Raw genomic sequence first — 17,870 nt, forward strand, 5'->3', positions numbered from 1 at the left:
GCTCAAATCTGCCTTCATTCCCTCCACCATCGTGACAAGTTCAATTTGTATAGCTGGGCCCAGCTCTGCGCCACCTGGATTCCTAAATACCTAAAATTTGGCCCTACCACCCTGATCAGCAACTCCCCTCTTGCCCTCGAGCATTGATCGGGAACACCATGATGTTTCTCAGGTTCCAACTTGTATCCCGGAAACCGGCCAAGTTCCCCCAAAATCTCCATAATCCCTCCAAAGCTGCTCACTGGGTTGGAGATATATAATAACAAATTATCCTTATATAACAAAACTCTATGCTCAGCACCTCCCCCCCTCGATTCCTTTCCAATCCCTCAATGCCCTAAGTGCCATTGCCAACGGCTTTATCGCCAAGGCAAAAATCAATAGGGAGAACAGGAACTTCTGTCTCGTCCCATGATGTAACCCAAAGTCATCTAGTTCATCCGAATGCTCACCACAGGCACCCAATCACAAACTCCTGCCCAGACCCAAACCGCCCAACAGCTCCAATAATAGACCCACTCCACCCAATAAAAAGCCTTTTCCGCATCCATCGACACCACTACTTCTACCTCCTGTCCCTCCAAAGGCACCATAATTACATTAAGCAGCATTCGCACATTTGCCGACAACTGCCTTCCCTTCACAAATCCCGTCTTGTCCTCCCCTATCACCCCCGGCACACAGTCCTCTATTCGCAATGCTAGCACCTTCACAAATAGCTTTACATCAACGTTCAGCAGCAATATGGGTGGTATGACCGACACTGCTCCAGGTCCAAATCAGGGAGAGAGAAGCCTGCGACAATGTAGGGAGGGCTCCGCCCTCTCCCTCATCTCATTGTACATCCTCACCAACAGTGGCCTCAGCTCCGCACCAGACTTTTTATAAAACTCTACTAGGAACCCCGCGGGCCTGGGGCCTTCCCTCCATCACCTTCCTTAGCCCAATCGGGGCCCCTAGCCCCTGCACCCTCTCCCCCTCCCACCGTAGGGAAATCCAACCCATCCAGTAACTGCAGCATCCCACCCTCCCTTGTCAGGAGCTCCGTCTCATACAGCTTCCTGTAGAAGGCCTCAAATGCCCCATTCACCCCTCCGGATCCGTCACCACCTTACCCCTTTCATCCCTCACCCGAACAATCTCCCTCGCCTCTGCCTGCTTCCTCAACTGGTGGGCCAGTATCCTGCTCGCCTTTTCCTCATACTCATCCATTGCCCATTGCTTTCCCCGTGGACACTAATCCAAACTCCATTTGGAGCCTCTGCATCTCCCTTAACAGCCAATCCTCCGGCGCCACCGAGCACCTCTGATCCACCCTCAGATTCTCATCTACCAGCCTTGCTCTCTCCTCCCACTCCACACTCGCCCTATGCGCCCAAATTGAAATAAATTCTCCCCTAACTACCGTCTTGAGTGCCTCCCACAGCATGGTGGCTGCGACCTTCCCCGTACAACTCCACATAGCCCCGAATGGCAGTCCTCGCCCGCTCACACACCGCCTCAACTGCCAGCAGTCCCACATCTACCCTTCACTGCGGCCATTTGGCCTCCCCCTGCACCACCCGCAAATTCACCCAATGACCACGGTGGGGTGGGAGAAAGGACAATCGCCGAGTACTCAGTCAGCCACCCCCGCCAGCTTCGCCTTATTCATCACTCCAAAAAAAAATCAGTTAGGGAGTACAACTGGTGCACATGGGAGAAGAATGAAAACATTCTTCGCCCTTGGCCTCCCAAACTTCCTCGGGTCCCCCGCCAGCACCCCAAACCTCCAGAGGACACCCTCAACGAGTTAGGACTCACCCAGTCCAAACTCGGATCCAGGACAGTATTGAAATCTCCCCCGATAATCAGCCAGTGCCTGTCCAAGTCCGGGATGTTCCTTAACACTCACCTCAAAGTCTTCATCATCCCAATTCGGGGCATACACATTCACAAGGGCCACCGGCATTCCCTCCAACATCCACGGTAGCATTGTGGATAGCACAATTGCTTCACAGCTCCAGGGTCCCAGGTTCGATTCCGGCTTGGGTCACTGTCTGTGCGGAGTCTGCACATCCTCCCAGTGTGTGCGTGGGTTTCCTCCGGGTGCTCCGGTTTCCTCCCACAGTCCAAAGATGTGCAGGTTAGGTGGATTGGCCATGATAAATTGCCCTTAGTGTCCAAAATTGCCCTTAGTGTTGGGTGGGATTACTGGGTTATGGGGATAGGGTGGAGGTGTGGACCTTGGGTAGGGTGCTCTTTCCAAGAGCCGGTGCAGACTCGATGGGCTGAATGGCCTCCTTCTGCACTGTAGATTCTATGATAATCCCACTGACCATCACATACCCATTCCACAGATAGACCACAATGCACCCCACCTCAAAAGCCACCCCCCTCGTCTTCATGTCCAGTCCCGAGTGGAACACCTGCCCCACCCCAACCCTTACTCAGCCTCATCTGATCCCCCAGTTTCATGTGCATCTCCTGGAAAAACACATCCGTCTTCAAACGTCTCAGATGCGTGAAAACACGTGACTGTTTAACCGGCCCATTCAGCCCTCTCACATTCCACATGACCAGCCTGGTCAGGGGCCTCCCTACCCCTCCCTCTCCTGCAGATCAGCCATACCCCTTTTTAAGCTGGCCCCGGCCAGCATCACGTACCTCGCCAGGACCGCCCTCAGATGTCCACCACCATCCCTCCCTTCCCAACTGCGCCATACCAACCACACCCATGTCAGCAATGCCCCCCCCCCCGCAAAAAAAAAACAAAACAACCCCATTCCCCATTCCCCCCCCCCCCCCGCAAAAAAAACAACAACCCCATTCCCCATTTCCCCCCCCCCCCCCCGCAAAAAAAAAAAACAACCCCATTCCCCATTTCCCCCCCCCCCCGCCTTCCTCCAGGCAACCCCACCATGTCACTCCTGTTAACTAGCCCATCCAGCTAGCATGGTAGCCCCCACCCAAGGTCTCCAACTTCCCCCCACCCTTCCAGTCCACCCCTCTTTCCCCCACATCCTCCCAACCACCAACAAACAAAGAGAAACAAAAGGCACACTCACCATCACCACTCCCTCGTCGTAACCCACCCCACGTGAATGAACACAAAACTCCTCTCAAGTCCACTGTCCTCACACTCCTCCCAGTCCATGGTCCCACTTAAAGTCCATCACCTCCTCTGGCAAGTCAAAATAAAATTCCCGCTTTTGATGCATCACCCACAAGCAGGCAGGGTACAAAACACCAAACTTCACCCCATCTTAAAGAGGGCCGCCTTTCTCCAGTTGCACATGGCCCTCCATTAACCAGCTCCACACCGCAGCTCACTCCCCTTCCCAGGTGCATTTCTTGGTCTGCCCCGCCCACATTAGAATATTTTCTTTATCCAAAAATCGATGTAGCCTCACCACCATTGCCCTTGCTGGTTTCTCAACCTGCAGCCTCTTATCAGCATCCTTTGCGCACGAACCATCTCAAGGGGCTGGTCAAAGGCCCTCTTCCCCCATCAACTTCTCCAGAATGCTCGCCACATATTTGGCAGCTTCCAATCCCTCAATGATCTCAGGCATCCCGACAACCCTCAAATTCTGCCTGATGGAGCAGTTCTCAAGATCCAATTTCTCTCTTAGCTTCTTCTGGCTGCTCAACATCATCCCCCTCTCCAGCGAAACCTGCCGATCCTCATGCTCCCCCACTGACTCTCCACCTTCTGGATTGCCAGACCCTGAGCATCCCGTCTCTGCTCCACACGCTCAACCACTGCCCTGAGCGACTCCACCACCTTGGCCAATCCCTCAAAAGCTTCTTCCCTCTGCTGCTGGAATTTATGACTCAAAAACTCTACCAGCTGCTCCGACCACTGGGTGGGCAGCACTGACCCCTTGCCCTCTGCCATCTTCACACAACAACTTTTCTGCTCCAACTGCTCTCGTCCACTGATCCATACACTGACCTAACCAGAGGAGTATCACTTTCTCTGGGCACTGATACACCTTTTGCCCTCAAATACACCATTCAGGTGGGGAAGGACCGCAAAATCCACCTTGAGCGGAACCACCAAAAGTCCAAGGAAATATTTATAATGAAACGTTGTTGTTGTATAATTAAACGGTGGCGTGGAAAACGCTCATTCACTCAATAACAAAATACCCCTAATTACTCTCCCATATTAGAGAAGACCCAGTGGATAGCACTGTGGCTTCACAGCGCCAGGGTCCCAGGTTCAATTCACCGCTGGGTCACTGTCTGTGCGGAGTCTGCACGTTCTCCCAGTATATGCATGGGTTTACTCCCGGTGCTCCGGTTTCCTCCCACAGTCCAAAGACGTGCAGGTTAGGTGGATTGGCCATGCTAAATTGCCCTTAGTGACCAAAAACGTTAGGAGGGGTTATTGGGTTACGGGGATAGAGTGGAAGTGAGGGCTTAGGTGGGTCGGTGCAGACTCGATGGGCCGATGTTCTATGTTCGCATTTTAATTAGGATGCCCCATTCAATTTCTAAGAAATTTCTGAATTTATTCTTGCAAAACTAGGGTTGGGTAACTATCATGTTGGTCAAACTGTTTAATCAACATATTGTGTCCAGTACGATAATAAGACTTGGGACCTAACGCTTCTTTATGAGATTGTGGTTTTACTTATCCAAACGAGTATTGTACTTTAGTAAGGACCCTTATGATAATAGCTTTTAGAGGTGTGTAACCTTTATCAGCAATATTACATCGGTATGAAGGGGTTGACCATGCATTTCACTAGTCATCTTTGCTCTTAGAAAATGCAGCTTGCTGTGTGCTTTATTGAAAAGTAATTTCTTGTATCTATCCCACATATTATAGCCCTTTCTGCTTTACACTTCCTCATAACCTTCTTCAGCAAAGTGCCAACAGAGGTCTAGAAGCTCTTCCAGCAGATGTTCATCATCTTCTTCAGTGCCTTGCGTTTCTACCCCTTCCAGCTTATCTTGGAAAAGAACCGAGAGATCAGCAGTGGTTCAGTGGATGGATGGTGCTCGTGTAATAAAGATTCACCCGCTGCTTAACTAAATCAGCAGTTGCTGAATCGAAATCCATCAGTTTGTCGTCCAACCTTGGAAATTCCTTCCTGACTGCTATCTGGCTGTGCTGCTGTAGGAATTTGTCTACCATTTCCAGAAGACCTCATTATATACATGCATTTCTACAGTAAGGATGTGCTGTGATCTTGCAGGCTGTGGAGGATCTCAGTTAACTCTTTCCACCAGGTGCTCCGGTTTCCTCCACAAGTCCTGAAAGATGGCCTTGTTCAGTGAATTGAATATCTGAATTCTCCCTCAGTTTACCCGAACAGGTGCCGGAGTGTGTGGCGACTAGGGGATTTTCACAATAACTTCATTGCAGTGTTAATGTCAGCCTACTTGTGACAATAATAAAGATTATTATAATGTTAGAAAAAGGTTACTTTTGTTATGATGCTACAAATCTGGTGACTGTAGTTTATTGGGCTCAACCAAGGACCTTGGGTAATTTAAATAAAATCTAATTTCACCTGTGTTGCAACTTGGGGTCAAGTGGGGCTGGAATTTACTGCGCACGAGCCCAGGGTGTCGTGACAAGGGTAAGCACATCTCTCTTTTGTCCAGACTATTCCATCTTTCTTCTTTGTTTCTTGCAAATGCCTGATGATTTCACAATTGCATCACTAACTCATTCAATAACACATTATTCTACAGAGAGGGACATGGGTATCCTTGTACATGAAGGTATAGCAAATAATTAAGAAGGCAAATGGAATGTTGGTCTTGATTAAAAGGGACGTGGAGTATAAAATGGGAAGTTTTGTTACAACTCTGGTATGGTCTGAGCAATGCATTAAAGTGCTGTGTGTAGTTTTGTTCACTTTATTTAAGGAGGGACATAGATGGATTGGAGGCAGTTCAAAGAAGCTTCATTTGGTGGATTCCTGCGATGAAGGGAGTGTCTTAAATTAAGCAATTTGGGCTCATTGAAGTTTGAAGAATGAGAGGTGATCCTATTGAAAAATATATGATAATGAGTGGGCTTAACAGGGTAGAATCTGAGAGGATATTTCCCCACGTGGGGGTATCTAGAACTAGGGAGCACAGTATAAATATAAAGGTCTCCCACTTAAAACTGAAATGAGGAGGCATTTCTTCTCTGAGGGTTGTTAATGTTTAGAATTCTCTCTCCCAGCGAGCAGTGGAGCTGGGTCATTGAATATATTTAAGGCTGATTTGGACAAAGTGGCAGAAGGGCCTCTTCTGTACTGTATGATTCTATGACTTATTTTTGATTGACAAGGGAATAAAGATTATGAGGGACAGGCAAGAAAGTGAAGTTAAGACCACCTCAGATCAGCCATGATCGTATTGACTGGCAGAGCAGGCTCGAGGGGCCAAATGACCTGCTCATGCTCCTATTCCTTATGCTCTTACATTAACTTTGTCTGATTGTATTATGATATTTGTCAAGGCTTTCTTAGCGATATATTCCAACATTTTCAAGATAGTCGGCCGGGGGGGGGGGGGGGAAGCCTCATGATTCGCCCCTTGGTAAACTGGAATTAAATGCATTGTTGCTTGGGCTAGGTAATCTGTTTCGGTGCCTCTGAGCCTCTGATGTGCACAATTGATAGCAATGGCCAAAAAATGTTTTTATATTAAAAAGAGCTGTAATTATAATGTGCTGTTCACAACATCACAAAGTGCTTCACATTGAACAAAGTACTTCTGAAGTGTGGCCGCTGTTGCAAGAAGCTGGACAGCCAATTTGCACACAACTAACTCCCACAAGCAGCAATGTGATAATGAGCAGGTACTCTTCTTTTGTGATGCTAATTGAGGGATACCACTTGGCCCAAGACCATTTGCCTGCTCTTCTTCAAAATAGCGTTCAAAAAATGTTTTCCCCCACTTTAGGAAGCAAATAGAACCATGTTTTAATATCTAATGTGAAAGAGTGCCCCTCCAAGTTCTGCAGTCCCTCAGTACTGCACTGGAGTACAAGTCTAGATTTTGTGCTCAAGTCTCAGAAATGCAATTTGTAACATTGGTGTCTCAGAAGCAAGAGTGCAACCAACCGAGCTACAGCTGGCATTTTTCCCCATTTGTTATCTACTGACCTTAAATATATTGGATCTACTCTCTTCATTGAATAATACAATCATACAATCCCTGCAGTGCAGAAGGAGGCTATTCAGCCCATCGAGTCTGCACCGATTCTCTGAAAGAACACCCTGCCTATAATCAGACACCCACCCTATCCCCGTAACCCAGTAACCCCACCTAACCTTTTTGTACACAAAGTGGCAATTTAGCATGGTCAATCCACCTAACCTGCACATCATTGGACTGTGGGAGGAAATCGGAGTACCGGGAGGAAACCCACGTAGACACAGACAGCCACTCAAGGCCGTAATTGAACCCAGGTCCCTGTCACTGAGGTAGTAGTGCTAATCACTGTGCCACCATGCCAATACTGCAGTATATTTAGAAGCGTGTGCTAACAACAACACCTCCTCCATAATAGTCCTCAATACCGGGGCCCCGCAAGGCTGCATACTTAGCCCCCTACTATACTCCCTGTTATTACACGACTGCGTGGCAAAATTTGGTTCCAACTCCATCTACAAGTTTGCTGGCGATACGACCAGAGTGGGCCGTATCTCGAATAACGATGAGTCAAAATACAGGAGGGAGATTGAGAACCTAGCATAACTAAAGAGCTGGCCATTGACTTCAGGAAGCAAAGTACTGTACACACCCCTGTTAGCATCAACGGGGCCGAGGTGGAGATGATTAGCAGTTTCAAAATCCTAGGGATACACATCTCCAAAAATCTGTCCTGGTCCACGCATGTCGACGCTACCACCAAGAAAGCACAACAGCGCCTATACTTCCTCAGGAAACTACGAAAATTTGGCATGTTCACATTAACGCTTCCCAACTTTTACAGGTGCACCACAGAAAGCATCCTATCTGGCTGCATCACAACCTGGTATGGCAACTACTCAGCCCAATACCGCAAGAAACTTCAGAGTCATGAACATAGCCCAGTCCTTCACACAAATCTGCCTCCCATCCATTGACCGCCCGCTGCCTGGGGAAAGCGGGCAGCATAATCAAAGACCGAACCCACCTGGCTTACTCACTCTTCCAACTTCTTCCATCGGGCAGGAGGTACACGCACGAACAGACTCAAAAACAGTTTCTTCCTCGCTGTTACCAGACTCCTAAATGAGCCTCTTATGGACTGACCTCATTAACACTACACGCTTGTATGCTAGTCACATTGTGTGCCTTGTGTTGCTCTATTATGTATTTTCTTTTATTTCCTTTTCTTTTCATGTACTTAATTATCAGTTGAGTTGCTCGCAGAAAAATACTTTTCACTGTAACTTGGTACACGTGATAATAAACAAAATCCAAATTTTCTGGTCCATCTTACAGCCAAAACTATTGGCCGTTAAATTGAACATATTACATCTTCCAATACAACTGAATTTTAAAGATAATAATGTTGATCTTTGGGTCATTTTTACAAAAGAATGCTGTTGCCATAAGAGTTTATGTTCTCTGTTTTATTACTTGTATTTGCTGTCAAAAAGCAAAACATTGTTCCTAAAAATTGCCCTCTTTTCAGAAATTTAAAGTGTACTGTAAGTCCCCTGTCCCTACGGCATTTGTCACTTTTTATCTCTAGGCTAAAGCCACTAAAGATGATAATGTAATTCAGTGTCTTTACCTGCTGTAGACCCAAGAGCCAGTCACAATGGGCAATAGCACCCTCTATACAGCATTTCACTATCTACTACATTATTCTGCACCAATCCACCACTTACAATCAGATTACAGTACTCCCATTTACATGTATAGACCCAACAGGCTGCAATATCCACATATAGATTAGTTTGAGCATTCCAGGGTCTTTACCATACCATTTTGTTTGTATTCAGTTTGGCCACTGATCCGAAATCCGCCAGTTTAATATGCCCTGTTCGATCAATTAGGATATTCTCAGGTTTGATATCTCTGAGAAGAGAAAAACAAACATCAATCATTCTTCAAATTACAATATTAGAGACACGATGCAATTAAGAATTATTGCGATTCATGGACAATTTCAAAGTGCTATATAAAAGAATTGGCATAGTTGATTGCTGCCATTGGATTTCAGTCAGCAGTTTGTGGATTCCATTATGTCCACTTGATCATATATCCAGTTACTGAGAGAGTGCTGCATTGTCAGTGATGTTCCTCTTCAGAATCTCCATACATTTAACAATAAGGGCTCTGAGCAATAAGTCTCCTCAGCAGTTAATGAAGACCAAGCGCATCATGACATTACTGTACCATCACTTTGAGTGCTGGAATTTCAAGTGGTCTTGCATCATGAACCGATACAGACATCAGCAATTTTTATCAGACAGTTCAGCTGAGCTTGGCAGAGTGTGGCAAGATACTCCTTCCTTCTAGCCGTACCCCTGGTACTATGTCCAATTAAACTCATCTGAAGACAATTCTTTCAGGGAGCTGTATTCCAATTCATCCACAATAACCAGGATTGCAGATTGTGCAATATTGATACCATCACAAAATTGGTCTCCTGGGTTAACTCCAGACAAGAGCACATTATTAATTTCCAATGCTGCTGGATTATTAATATAGTCAGTACAGGATTCCTGTTAAAAGAGCCCCATCACTGCAGCACTTTCATTTGAGTTTGTCTGATTTCGATAGAGGACACAGAACAAAGTCCAATTATGACACCGTGATATTAACTATATTGTCACACTAATTTATGGTACTTGTAATAAAAATACAATTTCAATTATTCAATCTCAAAGTAATATGATTATGTCCACAATATTATGTAAATTGTACATCAGTGACTTTGATTATAATTGTATAGTAATTTAGATGTGCAGCTAATTTTATTCCTTACTTTAAAAACAATTTAAATTCGGTTTTTCAAATGTTTTTACATAATTCACAATACTCACATTTAACTAACATTTAACAATCCCTCCCTCAACCCAAAAACAATTCATCGATAACTACCGCCCCCTCCTTTAGTTGCTGACGGAGGCCAATTCCTTAAAGTGAGATATGAACAGACGCCATCTCTTGTGAAACTCCTCCTCATTCCCCGGAGGAAACTCATGCCGACACGGGGAGAATCAAGAAGGTGATGCGAGGACAATTAATGGGACAAGGGAAGGAAGACTTGTGGGGTCGGTGAGATGTTCAGAAAAAAAGAGTATAAGTAATTGAGATCACAACTATTGATAGGTGGCAGCTCTGTGAGACAAGGAGTTGTTGGAACAATAGAGTCGGGTACACTTTTTATTGTGAGGTGCATTCTTCAAAACTGTGCTCAAATTCAATTCTTTTTTAACTTTTAAAGAGAAAGATAAAAGAAAAATAGGTTTCACTTTCTTCTGACCTCCAATAAATCTCAGGCTACATCCAAGAGTAATCCGCCTCAAAATGACCTCAGGAAGACACAGAAATAATGGCAGATATGTGTGATCAGATTTATAATAAAGTTTACATGTGACTAACTGCAACATTAAAATAGTGTATGTAGTCCAAGTTAAGCTACAACGAATAACAATTTGTTAAACAGACGCATTGTAAAAAAAATAGTAGCAATGTGGAAATATATTTTAGCGAATCTAGCTTCACATCGTATTAGGAAACAACCATAAGACCATAAGACGCAGGAGATGTAGACCATTCGGCCCATCGAGTCTGCTCCACCATTCAAGGAGATCATGACTGATCTGAAATGATAGTCCTCAACTCCACTTTCCAGTCTTATCTCCATAACCCTCGATTCCTTTTCTGATTAAAATTCTGTTTATCTCAGCCTTGAACATGCTTAACCACCTAGTTTCCACAGCCCCCTGCGGTAAATCATTCCACAGATTCACTGTTCTGTGAGAGAAGAAATTCCTCCTCATCACGGTCTTAAATGGACAACCCCTTACTCCGAGATAATGCCCTCCGGTCTCTCCAAGGGAAAAAACAACCTCTCAGCATCTACCCTGTCCAGCCCTTTCAGAATCCTATATCTCACATTAAGGTCACCTCTTTTTCTTTCAAACTCCAATGAGTACAGACCCAACCTACTCAACCTCTTGTCATCAGAAAATCCCTCCATACATCTGGGATCAACCTCATGAATCTTCTCTGGACTGCCTCCAATGCCAGTATATCTTTCCTTGGATAAGGGGACTAAAACTACTCACAATACTCCAGGTATGGTCTAACTAGTGCCTTGTTGAGTTTTAAGACTTCCCTATTTTTACTCCAATCCCTCTGAAATAAAGGTCAGCATTCCATTTGCTTTCTCTATTAATTGCTGAACTTGCAAACTAGCTTTTTGTGATTTATGCACAAAGGCCCCCAAATCCCTGCACTGCAACTTTCTACAGTCTTTCTCTATTTAAATAATAATCAGCTCCTTTATTCTTCCTACCAAAGTGCATAACTTCACACTTTCCTACATAATATTCCATCTGCTAATTTATTACCCACTCACTTAACCTGTCTATATCCCTCTGCAAACTCTGTGTCACCCTCACCACTTGCCTTCTGGCCTATCTTTGTGTCATCCTCAAACTTGATAATATTACATTCACTTCCCTCATCCAAGTTAATCATATATATTGTAAACAATTGTGGCCCCAGCACTGATCCCTATGACGCTCCATTAGTTACAGGTTGCCATCCTGGAAATGCCCCTCTTATCCCAACTCTCAACTAAATAGGGTATTATGGATAGAATGTTAAGAGAAAGGTTGTCAGTTGTTAAGAGTAAATAAAAGAACATAGAGACATAGTACTAACTTATAAGAGCCGAATGACGGAAAATCAAAAACCAATAAAAAATGTGCAGGGAAACCCAAGGATTTTAACGTGTCCTTATTGTTACAACTTGCAACATGGAAAGTACAACAATCTATATTCAGTAATGAAACACAGTCCCCACATCTTGCTGCTGTCCATTGTCACCTTTGAAGTGCATTGAGCTGTTCTCACTATGCTAAATATGTTACATTGAAAAGAAAATTGCTATCAACCGCCATCTGGCAGAAAGGATATATACTAGCATACCCACTGAAAAAAGCTTAATATCCCTGGTCTTGAAGAAAATCTTTTCCACTGCACTCAACAGAAACTACTGATTTTAAATTCTGAATAAATACACAATATTAGAATAGCACGGTCACATTGTAAATGTAGAAATGGGAATATGAATGTATGTTATTAGTCATTGTAAACCCTTGTAGGCAACAAAGGACTTATCTCTCAAGATTTGATGTGGAGATGCCGGCAGTGGACTGGGGTGAGCACAGTAAGAAGTCTTACAACACCAGGTTAAAGTCCAACAGGTTTGTTTGAAATCACTAGCTTTCGGAGCACAGCTCCTTCATCAGGTGAGTGTCCTGATGACTCAAGAACCTGCTCTCAAGATTTAACATGCCATGAGCACTGTTAAATCTTACTTCTGTCACAGTCTGGTTAAATCCTACTTCACTCACAATACGAAATCTTACAACACCAGGTTAAAGTCCAACAGGTTTGTTTCGATGTCACTAGCTTTCGGAGCGCTGCTCCTTCCTCAGGTGAATGAAGAGGTATGGTTCCAGAAACACATATATAGACAAATTCAAAGATGCCAAACAATGCTTGGAATGCCACCATTAGCAGATGATTAAATCTTTACAGATGCAGAGATGGGGTAACCCCAGGTTAAAGAGGTGTGAATTGTATCAAGCCAGGACAGTTGGTAAGATTTTGCAGGCCAGATGGTGGGGGATGAATGGCGGGGAATTTGGCATCTTTGAATTTGTCTATATATATATTTCTGGAACATACCTCTTCTTTCACCCGAGGAAGGAGCAGCGCTCCGAAAGCTAGTGACATCGAAACAAACCTGTTGGGCTTTAACCTGGTGTTGTAAGACTTCGTACTGTGCTCACCCCAGTCCAACGCCGGCATCTCCACATCATTCACTCACAATGGAATGGGTACAATAACCAATTGGTTTAAAGTGACCCATGAGTCAGACCATGCCATTTAATTAAAGAACAAACTCTGTGTAGCGTTGAAAAAGTATTTGATTGTCATCTCTCGGCTAAATCAACAGCATTACTCAAGATTCATGAGGCCTTGGTAACTGCTTCACAGGTAGGATATGCTTTTTTAAAATTAGTTTGTTTGATAAAAGTTAATTTGGCCAGATAACCTAACCTATGTAGTTGGTGAGAAAAAAGGACCATGGGGTAAATTTTCAGGTCCCTCCCACCACGGGACCCACCACCATTTAAAGGACCACTGACCTTGGACTGGAATTTCCGATCTCGAGGCAGGCACGACCGGAAGATCATGCCCCATGTATGAAAGCGAACTACTAGATAGAAGTGTAAAGCAATTATTACTTTGCGTTGCTAGGAACTGATAAGCTTATAAAAGATACTAAAGCAAGCTTGTGCTACGATTTGCTCACTTAATTACTATTAATATGGTTGGATTTGACTGGCAATTAAAATCAGAAACTTTTCCTCAGGTGTAATCTGCTCAGTTTGTTTGATTTAAAACTTCAGTTTCATTGGTTAACTGATTTGCCAAAACAGGGTATTCCATCACCTTGTGTAGGCAAGGAACACCCCATGAAGGGAGGAGAGAGATTCAGTTTGGTCCATTGCATCTTCAGGTCAGCCACCAACCTGCACATGTTCTTTCATATGGCCTGTAATTCCAGTATCCCATACAAATGCTCACCTATGAACGTAGCCGATCTGGTGAACACTATGAATGGCCAGAACCAACTCGGCCAAATAGAACTGAGCCATACTCTCATCAAACTGATCATCGTACCGATTCAGGAGTGCCAGCAGGTCACCCCCTGGTTGGTATTCCATGACCTAAATGCAAAACAAAAGACACATTAATAAATATTCTACAACATTGTCTGCAATTCTGTTCTGTGCAGCATGGAGTTTTGGAGTGTTACAATAAACTTCCATGCTTTTAAGCTAGGAAAAGGAGAGAAAAAAAAAAAGATTGTCTTTCCATCCAGGGACCACTGCCAGAAATTCATACGTAGTTGGGCATCAAGCGAGAAGAGTCACGGGGTCCAGCTGTGTAGACTTGGCTCAAATCTTGGTACCTGGTGAAGTATCACCAGGGTTGCTGACACGCAATGGAACCACCTGAGCAAGTCAGCACTTTCATCGATATGCGGAAAAAATTGAAATAAACACATTCTCAAAGGAATACAAATTTGTCTGGTTTAGCCTAAACCAGAATCATCAGGCCCCTTTTTAATCAGACTCATGGTTCTAAAATCAGGAACTGAGCAATCCTCCACTAGATAAGGCACTGAGAGTCTACAACACTGTTCAAGAAAGAATTCCTCAAACTACAGATATAGATTTTTATATAGTTCAGTATTAATTTAGCACACCTAAATCGGAGTTTCACCTTCAAAACAGTCTTTAAATAATTATACTCAGATTTTGGCACGGATCAGCACTCAATTATTCATATAACTAGGTGTACCAAAACCTTCACTTTCCATCACCTTCTGAAGCCAATGGACCACGTCTACTTTCAAATAGTGTTAGCTGCAGCATTACAGCTGGACTTAAGGCTAGGTGAATGGGATGTTTCTTGACCATCAGGTTGAGTACACAGTGATGGTGAAGATTTGAATGAAGCCAAAGTATCTGTTAAGTGCAATGAACTATATGCAAGTGAGTGGCATGGTGGCATGGAGGTTAGCATTGCTGCCCAGTGCCAGGCACTTGGATTTGATTCTGACCTCGGGTGTCTGCCTGTCTGGAGTTTGCACATTCTCCCAGTATCTGCGTGGGTTTTGTCCAGGCGATCCGGTTTCCTCCCGCGGTCCAAAGATGTGCAGGCTAGATGGATTGGCCATGCTAAATTGCCCCTTAGTGTCCAAAGATTAGTTGGGGTGAGGGCAGGGGATTGGGCAGAGGTCGGGTGTTGTTTCAGAGAGTCGTTGCAGATTTGATGGGCTGAATGGCCTCCTTCGGCACTGCAGGGATTCTATGAACATTACCAAGGTGCTGTGTTAGAAGCAGACACTGTCATACAACCCTGAGTAAGAGGGCCAAGCTGGAGAAGTGTGCAAAAATAGGCATTTAATGCCTCAGGGGAATGACTTTATGCTGGACATTCCTCAAAATAGTTAATGAATCACAAAAAGTTGATTTACAGGTGCAACAGATGATTAAGAAGGCGAATGGAGTGTTGTCCTTCATTGCTACAGGGATGGAGTTTAAGGCTGGGGAGGTTATGCTGCAATTGTATAAGATATTAGTGAGGCCACACCTGGGGTATTGTGTTCAGTTTTGGTCTCCTTACCTGAGAAAGGATGTATTGGCGCTGGAGGGTCTGCAGAGGAGATTCACAAGGTTAATCCCAGAGTTGAGGGGGTTGGGTTACAAGGAGAGGTTGAGAAGACTGGGACTGTACTCATTGGAATTTAGAAGGATGCGGGGGGGGTGAATCGTATAGAAACATATAAACTTATGAAAGGAATAGATAGGATAGATGCAGTGAGGTAGGATAGATGCGGTGAGGTTATTTCCATTGGAGGGTGAAAGCAGAACTAGGGGGCATAGCCTCAAAATCTATGGAATTCCTTGCCCAGTGAAGCAGTTGAGGCACCTTCACTGAATGTTTTCAAAATAAAGATAGATAGTTTTTTGAAGAATAAAGGAATAAAGGGTTATGGTGTTCAGGAGGGAAAGTGGAGCTGAGTCCACAAAAGATCAGCCATGATCTCATTGAATGGCAGAGCAGGCTCGAGGGGCAGATGGCCTACTCCTGCTCTTAGTTTTATGTTCTTAAATCTTGTGCAAGCATTTTGGAAAATGGGAAAGTCATACAAAGTTTTATTGCAAATGCAGCTCAAATCGGAGCTTTTGAATAATGAAGCTTGAGTTTATCCCGATGAATGACCAATTAACAGCTTTTGCCAGTCTTGGTCTTTCTTTAACACACAGGTGCTCTTGCACACAAATAACATTTTTGAAGCCTTCTTTAAAAAAGGAGGCAAGTATTGGAGCAATATTTTCAATTTAACCATGCAATAAACCTCCCAGTTAGGACATTTTTAAATAAATATGCCTTATAGAAGTAATCAATATTATTCAGTCTACCAGATTCTTCACTATTACAGATTTCCTTTCTTTCACCATCAACAGAAAGCATTAGAAAACAGTTTCACAGGGAGCGTTACCATCATCCCACACCCAACCTACCATGCCAGATCACCAGTTAGGACAGGAAAGACTGATCCGCAGGGATTCCACACAAAAAACTTTTTTGCGAGTCCTACTTCCATCCAGTTATCATCGCAAAATCTGAACTCTCTGGTTTCTATAGGCGGCAAGTCTGAAGTGATCTGCTACCAGGCAGCAAACATTCAAAATATTTAATACTAAATATTTTTAAATATTCAGATAATGCCCCCACTTTTGCTTTCTGTAAGAATGCTAGAACTTCATTCATAACCAACCAATGTGTCCAAATCCAGAGACTAGGGCTCTTCCCCACACAAGCTTTGGGGGGAATTTTAAACTTTTAGTTCCTGCCGATAGGAAGCTAACACCTCCAGCCACTTTTTGTGTAGTTCCCCAACTGAGCCACAGCATTAGATGCCTTTTTCTGGGGTGCCCAATCAGCAAAGGTGCAAGGAGAGAGCACACTATCTCAGGAGAGTTAGAGACCTTAAGGGTGGGTGGCCCTCCAATGACAGGTAGCATGGTGGTTAGCACTATTGCTTCACAGCGCCAGGTTCGATTCTGGCTTGGGTCACTGTGCGGAGTCTGCACGCTCCCCCTGTGTCTGCGTGGGTTTCCTCTGGGTGCCCCAGTTTCCTCCCACAAGTCCCGAAAGACGTGCTGTTAGGTCATTTGGAAATTCTGAATTCTCCCTCTGTGCACCTTAACAGGCGCCGGAATGTGACGACTAGGGGCTTCTCACAGTAACTTCAATGCAGTGGTAATGTAAGCCTACTTGTGACAATAAAGATTATTATTATTAACAGCCACTGGCAATACATGCCTATCTCCTCCACTAGCAATGAAGTCTAGTTTCAGCAGGCTACAGATGTCAGCAACAACCTGCAATGAAGACAGAGGTCTCCTCAGGCACTGGTGCTCAGATATCCCCAGAGACACGATCCCCTGCCTGTAGATCTTGTGTTGGGGTCTTGCCTCCTCGGGACCAGATCAATGTGTCCATTCCCTCTACCCTGTGTAGTGGATTGTGATTGGTGCCAATGCTGGTCCTCTTGTTCTTCATCGGACGTGCAAATTAGAGCTGCATAAGCTTCTCCAATGCAGTGGCAAAGTCTAACATCGGGGAAGTAGAATTAAAAGAGACTTAAGTGCATGACAGATAAAGTGACAAGTTGGCAATCACGTGTCGAGCAGTGAAAACACTCTTGGAGAAGCCCTGTGAGCAGCAGTCTCACTTGGACACGGTTGCAGCTTTTCATTTTTACCTATCAAAGGTTTCCCAGCATGTCGATTTCACTTAAGAATCCCTGCTGCAGAATCTGCTGGTCGACCTTGCAGTTGCTGACAAATGGGAAAATAGATCCACTGGCTGTAAAAGTCAAATGTTAAAAGAGACACTTAATCGCATGTTTGCACGATCTAACTACCTTTCCAACAGCTCCAAAAGAGATCACTGCCCGCCTACAAACTCAAAAAGTGAAACCTGGAAAATGGCAGGATTGTTGTCAGAATCCAGACCCAATGTCACTTTTTGGGGAAATACTCCCCGTTGCACCAAAGTCCGCTTGTCCTTGCCGGTGATAAATTCCCCCTTTAGTATGAATGTAT

The 17,870-nt window shown here is 44.5% G+C and overlaps 1 protein-coding gene across 4 annotated transcripts in view; it reads right to left on the reverse strand.

The window, feature by feature from the left end:
- The window catches only part of LOC140409371 (citron Rho-interacting kinase-like), a 334,921-nt gene that overhangs the window by 264,245 nt on the left and 52,806 nt on the right, over positions 1-17,870 (reverse strand). For all 4 annotated transcript variants that reach the window (XM_072497833.1, XM_072497819.1, XM_072497829.1 and 1 more), the window contains exons 7-8: positions 13,771-13,913; positions 8,916-9,009 (exon numbers count right to left, since the gene is read on the reverse strand). In XM_072497833.1, the coding sequence (XP_072353934.1) occupies positions 8,916-9,009; positions 13,771-13,913 (237 nt within the window). The remainder of the gene's footprint in view (positions 1-8,915; positions 9,010-13,770; positions 13,914-17,870) is intronic.

The sequence above is a fragment of the Scyliorhinus torazame genome, chromosome 1 (assembly GCF_047496885.1).
Source record: "Scyliorhinus torazame isolate Kashiwa2021f chromosome 1, sScyTor2.1, whole genome shotgun sequence".
In the NCBI taxonomy this organism is placed as follows: domain Eukaryota; kingdom Metazoa; phylum Chordata; class Chondrichthyes; order Carcharhiniformes; family Scyliorhinidae; genus Scyliorhinus; species Scyliorhinus torazame.